This window comes from Dipodomys ordii, unplaced genomic scaffold (genome assembly GCF_000151885.1).
Source record: "Dipodomys ordii isolate 6190 unplaced genomic scaffold, Dord_2.0 Scaffold34, whole genome shotgun sequence".
Lineage (NCBI taxonomy): Eukaryota > Metazoa > Chordata > Mammalia > Rodentia > Heteromyidae > Dipodomys > Dipodomys ordii.
In genome coordinates this window covers 700,277-709,623 of record NW_012267250.1, presented here as the reverse complement: position 1 = coordinate 709,623, position 9,347 = coordinate 700,277, and the positions used below count along the sequence as shown (strand labels likewise).

General features: G+C 37.9%; 1 protein-coding gene across 3 annotated transcripts in view; it reads right to left on the bottom strand.

Annotated features, from left to right (window-relative positions):
• Positions 1 to 3,756: 3,756 nt before the first annotated feature.
• Positions 3,757 to 9,347, bottom strand: part of Pank1 (pantothenate kinase 1) — an 88,108-nt gene continuing 82,517 nt past the window's right edge. For all 3 annotated transcript variants that reach the window (XM_013017163.1, XM_013017159.1, XM_013017162.1), the window contains exons 6-7: positions 7,223 to 7,348; positions 3,757 to 5,146 (exon numbers count right to left, since the gene is read on the bottom strand). In XM_013017163.1, the coding sequence (XP_012872617.1) occupies positions 5,087 to 5,146; positions 7,223 to 7,348 (186 nt within the window). In that variant the 3' untranslated portion in view covers positions 3,757 to 5,086. The remainder of the gene's footprint in view (positions 5,147 to 7,222; positions 7,349 to 9,347) is intronic.

Below are 9,347 nucleotides of genomic sequence, written 5' to 3'. Positions count from 1 at the left end.
GTTTATTTGTTAGGAGTAAAAGAAAAGAGGCAAAGATTTTAATGCGAATTTCCTTTTTATTTTTGTATTGCAAGTGATGAAGACTTGTAAAGTAGCCTTTTAAAGGGCTCTACATAAATGGTTCCACTGTATCACCTGTAGATACATTTTAGAAAATGAAATAGAACTCATGAGAATAAGTTCTTGCGGCTAGGCCGAAGACAAAACATTCAACATATCATATAGAGATTCATTTTTTAAAAGTGCATAAACTTGTGTTCTGGAAATTATTAAATGACTTAGATCATGATAAAGGTATCAGTAATGAAGATTCAAGTGAACAATCCAAATAAAACTGTTGCATGAAATGAGTGGCATACATTACTAAATTAATGTTATTTTACATGAGCTTGATTTTAAATATATAAGTGAATTAAATTAAGTATTCTAAGGAAGATAAATTAGTTACCCAACTGTTTTCCCCCAACATCTGTCTTTCATTTTTACTGAGGAGGTAGCGAGGACCAAAGCAAGGTGAATTTGTTCCAGCAGAAAAGCTAAGACCACACATCCCAAACCATCTGACAAAGGGAATCTCTCATTCCACCCCATCATTTCACCTGCTTCTCTTAATCATGCCTAGACGCTGTCTTGATTACCTATAGGCTTATGTATTTCATGTCTATCTCACCAGGGTAGAAGCCTAGTGAAAGAAGGGGCTTGCAGCCCTGTTCTCAACTGAAGGCATCCTGAAGGCTGCCAAGTGTCTCTGATGTCATACCTATGATGCCAGTCAAAATGAACAGATGGAGAGTGGATGAGCACCTTTAGACCTGGAAAACACTGCCTGAAATAAGTCTTCCTCATCAATTTGTGCTTGGTTTCTGATTACTTGGAGGAATTCTGTCTTAGCAAGTATTTCTCTCTCTTGCAAGGGTGAGATCTGCTACTGAAAAATTTCCTACTAGTGACTGGACTCACAGCACAGGTGTAGCTGTGAGTAGTTTTCACCACCCTGAAAAATTTGCCAAGATTCCTATGACCATCTTGACTATGCAAAAAACATGGTCCATGATACAGCAATTAGAGGATGGTACACTAGAGGAAATAAACCTCAGAATGAAACAGTGCTATGGGCTCATTAGTGCAATAACTGCTTTATTCATTCACCTCAAGACTCACTGCTGTCCTGTCACTTTCTGGCTTCCCTTTACTTGAAACCTTTTGATGGCTTCCCATGGACTACAGAGAAGTTCACAGTCTTTAGTATGGAATGCAAGGCCTTCCATAGGTGGGCTGCTTTTCTCTTTTCCAGTAGCTGGTCAGACTCTCATCACCAAGCAGGTGGACTCCAGTTCCTTCCCTCAGAGCTTCTGTGCACTCAGCTTGCTCTGACTGGGAAGCCCTCCCCTCCTGGCCCACTTGGCAGTCCCTGGTCATTAGTAAGGACTCCACAGAACTCGCCTATTTCCCTTCTCAGGGATAATGTGGACTGAAGTGTCCACATTCCAGTGGAGCCCCCGTCCTCCCTTGTAGACTTCACATACAACTGGCCCAGGACTGCTCCTAAACTGTTTCCCACCACTCTTATCATCTTCTACTTCCCTCTCCCCCACTAGACTCTTTACAGATCCTCAAATGCCATTCCCATTGGCCTGGAGTGGAAAGATATTTATTACCAGTATTTACAGTGTTTTCAATTTCATTTACCTCTGTTCAGAGACCACCTCTGATGACAGGCTGAAGCTGACTTTGAACATCCTAACCAAATAAATTCCTCTCCTTCATATTTCCCTAAATAGAATTATTTCCTTTTGAGCTTAGCTTCCTTTTTATTTTCCTCCCTGTAGCTCTAAGCTGACATTATGCTATAAATCTAATCATGTATCTGTCTTCCCTTCTATAACATAAGCTTGAGATTATGGAACTTTACTTTGTTAACTAGTGTAGTTGCAAATAGATAGATGAATGCTGCTTGTTGGACTCATTGTTACACATTTTGGTTTGAGATTTTGTCTTCCTCTGCTGGATACAGAGGTTGTATACTATTCCTTAGTCTCTATCTCCTTCCTGGTACTTTGTGTGGTGGGGGGCGGGGTAGGTGGGTGTGTGTGGAAGGGGGCAGCTCCAGGCCTCATGCTTGCAAGGCATATAGTCTAAACTTGAGCTCCATTTCAGCTTTTTGCTTGCGTTATTTTCAAGGGACAGTCTGCAATTATTCCTGTGCTGGCCTAGGCTGAAATGCTATTGGGCTTCCTCACAGCTTGGGGTAACAGGAGTGTGCCACTGTGCCAAGCCACTGGCTTACCACAGAGCTAGGATAACAGGCACATACTACTGTGCCCAGCTGGAGTCTCATTGACTTATTTTTGCGTAAGCGAAAGTTTATGAGTCCAGGCTGGCCCAGAACCATGATTCCCAAGTCTCTACCTCTCAGGTAGCTAGGATTACAGGCTAGAAGCTCAACACAGAATAACTTCTTAATAATGACTGGATGATATCAAGTGTAATAACCCCAAATATGCAATATTTCTAATACCCTCTTTTCTGAAATGCTCAGGTCTATATAGAGTTTAAAATTCAGGATTATCCATTACTTAGTAATCTTATAATCAAATGCATTGCTAGTTCTCCAACAACATATATGAAAAATCCTAATACTTCTGATAAATAATGTTCAAGTCAGCTTTTGCTGTGAAGTGGATTATCAAGGTACTTTGAAGAGCTTGAGATTTTGAAATGGTGAGTAAGGAGCTTTGGATATGAGTTAGCATGTGGAGATCTGTGATCTTCATGATAAAATATAATCCCCACATTCTAAAAGGTTAGAAATCACTGAGTAGTTTAAATTATCTGGGTCTATACATTCATACTTTTGATTACAGTAAATATGAATGGAGCATTTGCTATGTGTCAACTCTTGTACTAAACTTTTCCACTATGGATATAAAACTATAATTTGCTCTATTATTTATAAATTTATAAAATTATAATTAGCCCTATTATTTTACAGATGAGGAAAGTGAGCTTTACAGAAACATTTAACCACCTGCCTGCACAGCTGGATCCAAACTGAAGTTGTGTCACAATAAAAAGCCATGCTCTGGACCACCCAAATGTCCTAATGCCATACAGCACCATACAAAAAATTTTCAGCCTTGCCAAATTTCTTTGTGATGCAGAATCTAAAGGAAGCCAACATCCGACTGTTATTTTTATAATGGAATAATATATTTCCTCAGCTGAGCTGGTGTTTTTCAGTGTGTAATGACAGATCAAGTGATTCCAGATAGTTAAATAACACAGTCATACTAACTTAACCTGATTTCTTTTGCAGAACCATGCTTTGTAGGTTCAAGGTCTGCTGTTCCCTGATAGAAGAATGGGCAAAGAGACCACCAAAAGGCACTAGTTATACGTAATGTATTTTTAAAAGAACACCTTAGTTGCTTTAATTATTTTAAAGTGAGGCAGAAGTTGCTAGGATATATTTCTGATGAGCAAATTTTGAAACTCCTTCAGACTTACCAACTATAGCAGTGATAATTTGGCATTAAGGAGTCTAATGTAGAAGAGCAATATGTCTATTTTTTTTTTTAAATCCCACATAGGGCTGCAGTTTCAAGTGAAGACATAGTTTTGGACCTTACCACACTTATAGGGTCACGTTATGATCTGTAGAGCAGCAAAAACACAACACACAGTCACTTTACAATACACAGCAGATAATATGAAAATGAGGATCAAGAAACAAAAATAACATCTACACTAAAAACATCACAACAAAAACAGACTTTATTTCAACCAGACAAGTGAATTCTTCAATTAGCATCAACTTCTTCAAGACTCTAAAGATATGGCAATTAAAGATGGTGCTTAGAAGGCAGAGAAGAGATTTTGCAATTATATTGCCTTAAAAAATCCCTTTTAAGGGTTTGCTCAACCCAAAAGATCATTAGATCTCATGTGTTCCCTATATGTACAAGACTCTCATTTAAAAGTTACCCACTAGTCTTAATGGAATCTTTAAAAAGGAAAAAAATTAAAATAAAATGATAAATGGATAAATAGATACATAGATCATAAATTTCTTTTTAACTTTTAGAGTTTAGGATTAAACATAAAACAACAACAAAATCTTTAATATTATTGTTTAAGATGCCTTGTTACAAAGCTCCTATGTACATACATGTACAAAACAGTTATTACCACCTGGTACCTCAATCCATGACATCCTATAATTTGATTTTGGTATAAGGATTTCCTTCCATTCATATTGTATACATGAATAAGCACATTTCACCATGAGAATATTTCAATTTAACATTACATAGCATAACACATATTTAAATGAAACATTATATTTGTAAAGAATAACATTACAAATAAATTTCAACATTGTATAAACTCAAATCGATAACCCTTTTCAGAGTCTTCTTTTCCTGGGTTCTTTTGAGAGCTTTCGATATGTGTTGAACTTTGCATTGAGTTGGTCAGCACCTTGATTGATATGAACAACATCTTAAAGGAAGATTGTGGCTAGGAGAGAAGACGATTATTGGAGAACAAAAACAATGATGAACTCTTTTTTCCATCAGACATTTGAACAGAAAGGACAGGAAAAAAAAAGAGGGCAAACAAACAAATGTTCACAGTAAAACATGCCAGATTTGTAGTTTCATTTGAAACCAACAGCAAATCATGAAACGTCATGAAAAATATAAGTAAAGGTAACATCTCCTAGAGTAATTACTAAATGAAGCTAAAATTTACCACACTGATCAGTAAACCCCAGAAGAATAATAAACAGCACTTACATTGCGGTCCTTTTTAGATATCATACATTATTTTCAAACTTAATGCATAAATTGGTAAGTTTGGCCACACTGCACAATTTTTTAAAATACAGTTTACAGAAAAAACTCTTATATATCCCCCATTTTGAATCATAAGATTAAAAACTAAGAGTAAAAGATTAGCTAGAAGAATTGTAAATAATTTACAAATCCAGCAGGTTCATCTGCCATGATGGCTTGGCTTCCATCCGAAGGCGATTTCACCTTCTCTAGGTCAATTCTCCATCCTCACAGGAAGCTGTTATCTATCTCTACTGCTCATCAGTCATTTTGAACAGCTCCAACAGGGCCCCAACTGCTCCAAAATAACCCTAGAAAACAATAAAAAGGTTCTGTAGGATTGTCTCTGAACCTTAGCTAATAATGCTAAGAAGGCTACCTCAGAATTCTATAGATTAAAGAAGTTGGTGGTTCACCCCTCTAATTCTAGTTACTCAAGAGGCTGAGATTTGAGGATGGATGTTCAAACTCACTCAGGGCATGGAAAGTCCTTGAGACTCATCCCCAATTAAGTACCAAAAAGCCAGAAATAGAGCTGTGGCTTAAGCATTAGAATACCATCTTTGAGCATAAAAACCTAAAAGACAGCACTCAGGTTCTAAGTTTAAACTTAGTATGAACACAAAATAAAATAAAATAAAAACACATGGCTCTGTGAAAATGCAAGGAAATTTTAGGCATTTCTGTCTTGGTATGTTGTGTTGCTATCTATACCAAAGTAGCTCAGACCAGGTGGCTTATAAACAACAGAACTTTATTTCTTAGGTATACAAGATCAGCTGTCCTGGCTGTAAGATCTGGTGGCAGAAGGGACAGACAGCTTTCTTGGGTCTTTTTTTATAAGGATGTTAATCCCATTATGAGAGCCAGTCCTCATAATCTAATCACTTCCCAAAGCCCCACCTCCAAAATACCACAATTTGGGGGATTAAGGTTTCAACTTATGAATTAGGGTAGGGAAGGACAGCAGGCAACTATTCAGTCACTAGCAATTGGTTCCCAGAGACTGGAGACTCTACCCCTCTGATGTTGGGTTAACTGAAGAGTGACTGCAGAGCCTGGTATGGATGTGCCAGAATACCTCATGATCTCAGTTGTTGTTGCTACAATGGGGGGATGGGGAGAGAAAAGGACAGGAGAGGAGAAGACAAGAGAAAGGAAAAATAAGCAGTGAGGACTCCCAAGATCCTAAGGCCAAAGGAGTTAGAGAGCCACCAAACCAGTGTCTCCCTAAAGCTGTCTCTCCATAGTATTCCACAGATAGGTCTTCCTGAACCAAAGCGAATTCAAGAATATGAAGAACATTTTAAGAGACAGCTTCGAGAAGTTTCCTGGTCACCTACCTTTATGACCTTGGAAATGACTTTTCACTACTGACAGCTTCTAAGCTGTATTATCTGCATTAGGCCAAAAAATGTGAATGTAAGGATGCTGGACACCATGCCAGATAAAGTAACTTGGAAATCTGATTTTTTTTTAATTGCTAAATTTGGCAACTACATTGGACCAGAACAGTTACTTTCTTTTTTTCTTCTTAAATATTCCTTTCAACGTTATGAACGTTGTTTTTTTTTTCAAACAACCCTTACATGGAGATGTCATTAAGAAGCAGATTGGGGGGGAAGAGGTGGCTGCTCTGGTGGGAGGGAAAAAAAGTAAAGATTGTAGGACCTTATTCTACTCCACCCCCTAAAAGTTGTGGCACTGATTTATGTGTGCTTTAAAAAAAAAGGCTGGGGGAAGGGGGGAGAGGGCTTTCAGTATTAATTTCTGTCACAGGGCCTTAACTATTCTTAACTATTTATACTTGAGTTCGTTTTTACCAGCAGTAGGTTTAGAACGCCAGGGCCTTCATGCCCATGCTCTGGTTCAACTTTCCTGTACACAGTTTGTGCTCTACTATTTGAGCAACACCTGTAATCCAGCTTTTGCTAGTTCATTGGAGATGAAGTCTTATAGACTTCCTTACTTGGGCTGGGCTTTGAATCTTCAATCTTCTAGGTTTCAGCTTCCGGACTAGCTAGTAGTACAGATGCTAGCCATTGGTGCTTAACATCTGTATTTCATTCTTAAAGGAAACCTCCATACCTCTATTGACAGTATTATACTTGCATTCCCACTGACATCTTCCTTCCTTCCTTCCTTCCTTCCTTCCTTCCTTCCTTCCTTCCTTCCTTCCTTCCTTCTTCCCTTCCTTCCTTCCTTCCAACTATTCAATTACCAGTCCATTACTGAATAAGAAAGCTTCCACAGTTTTTCTTTTTGAATACATGCAAAGTTGAAATGGCACCTTTTCTACTTGTTAAACTTTAAAATTAGGAGAACTGTTCAGACACACTAAGATAGACTCCATATAGGAAATTTAAGTTTGTGTAAGCTCAACTTACCTCATGTTCCAAAAATAAAGCTTTCAGCTGTCCTTTGGACCAAAAATCCATGGCATATGCAAGTAGCTTCATGGAAACCATATTGATTCTGAGAAAGTTCCCAACGAATACAACTCTGTCAATCTTCTGGGAAAAAACAAAGGTAAAGAACAACAATTGAATCACAGCATAAAATTAGTATCTAGGGAAGACTCAGTGTTCTGTATGTCACCATGTAGAGCCTTGTAAGCAAATTTTAAGTAGAACTATTACAGTATCTGCCAAACAAAGTTGAGCAAACTGATGGTGCATTTCACAGGAATAGGAGGGTGAGATTTTGGTTGGACAAAGCAGTAACTGACATTGAGTTAGTTTATAATGCTTTGTAAGACTGCATTTGAATCTGATATGAAATTCAGCTGCACACACACACACACACACACAGAGTAACTAGAGTTCAAGTTTGACTGATTTCTTTTGCCATTCCCTCAACAACCACCCCCCCCAATCTGAGATATAAAATACTGTTCTACCAACTCATAAATGAAACAACTATTGCATGGGCTTGTTCATAGAATGAGTTTGAGATATAAAAAAGAAGTAATACTCCATCTCTGCCCTCAGAAAATATGGTACAATAACCTGTTTGATCACCATATGGGCTAAATCATGGTAACAAAAATATATTTGTGTATTTGCCACCATGGACAGATTTGCATTCTGAACGTACATTTACAGACATTCTGCTCCTATCCCAACCATGTAGCCATGCTTCAAGTCTCATAAGTTTCTAGCTCTAGTGCCCTAACAACACTTCCCATTCCTGGGGATATTTCTTAACTTAAGATGAAGCTCGGCTTGTCTACTGCAGGGGCTTCTCACAGAGCACAGAGCTCACTGCCGTGGTCACTTATCAAAGGCAAGCAGTCTTTGAAGTTGCTTAATCTTTCAGGAGACATCACAATCTGGAATATCACCTTTTAACTATCTCTTTTTATAAAATAAGTTTTTTATTGTGAAAATACTGTACAGAGGGGTTACAGTTACTTGAGCAAGGTAATGAGTACATTTCTTATCAAGCATTGTTGCCTCCTCCTTTGTTTTTCCCTTATCATCCCTTCCCTCCCACCTCCTCAACTACACTCCCCCCTTTTCCTCCCCACCTAAATTGTAAAGTTTTTTTTCCCCTTCCCCTCCCATAGCTATCTCAAGTTTTAACAATGCATGTTCATGAGGCCATTAGCTATTGAAAATTTTCCACTGATAAAGGAGTTGGGGACTAGTTATAATAAATTTCCATTAAACAAAAAAGAACTATAGCTAAAAGCTTCCCCGAATAAGAGGTTCAAGGAATATCCAAGGTAAGAAACTCAGATTAAAGAGAAATTTCATTAAATTTAGGGTCTCTAAAGTAGAACCTGCTAAAAACACAGTCTTGAATTACCCTGGTAGAAAGCCAGAAGAACTGATGTTCAAAGATGATGAGCATTCATGTTTCAAATAAATTCCAGGTGGGCAAAAATGCAAAATGACCCCTTCTCAAAAGAAAATCAGACTAGAGGAAAATATCAATTAAAAAATACTGAGTCAAAAACATAGTCCTCTGCATCTATTAAAATTCATTTATTTATTCAAAAGTCAAACATTTATTCAAGGGAAAAACAACACAAAATTCCAAGTGGGAAACAATAATTGCCTATCAGTACATATCAGATAAAATGAACTTGTTACCTAAGTAATAAAGAATTGCTTAATGTCAGATAAAAAGACCAGTAATCCAATAGAAAATAGATTTTTTTAAAAAAAGGTAAATAGATTGTTCACATAGGCAAAAGGGAAATACTAGTGTGATTAAGTCTAAGAAAACACCTAACCTCTCTTACATTAAGGTGCAAGTTCTTACCTATAAGATTGGAAAATAATGCTGCAATAAACATAGCTGTGCTGTGTAGCTTTAGTATGGTCTTGTTTGTGATCATTCGGGTAAATGCCCCAAAGTGGGACTGCTGGGTCATAGGGGAGCTCTATGTGGAGTCTTTTTTTTGGGGGGGTCTGGTCGTGGGGCCTGAACTCTGGGCCTGGGCACTGTCCCTCAGCTCTTCAGCTCAAGGCTAGCACTCTACCACTTGAGCCACAGCACCACTTC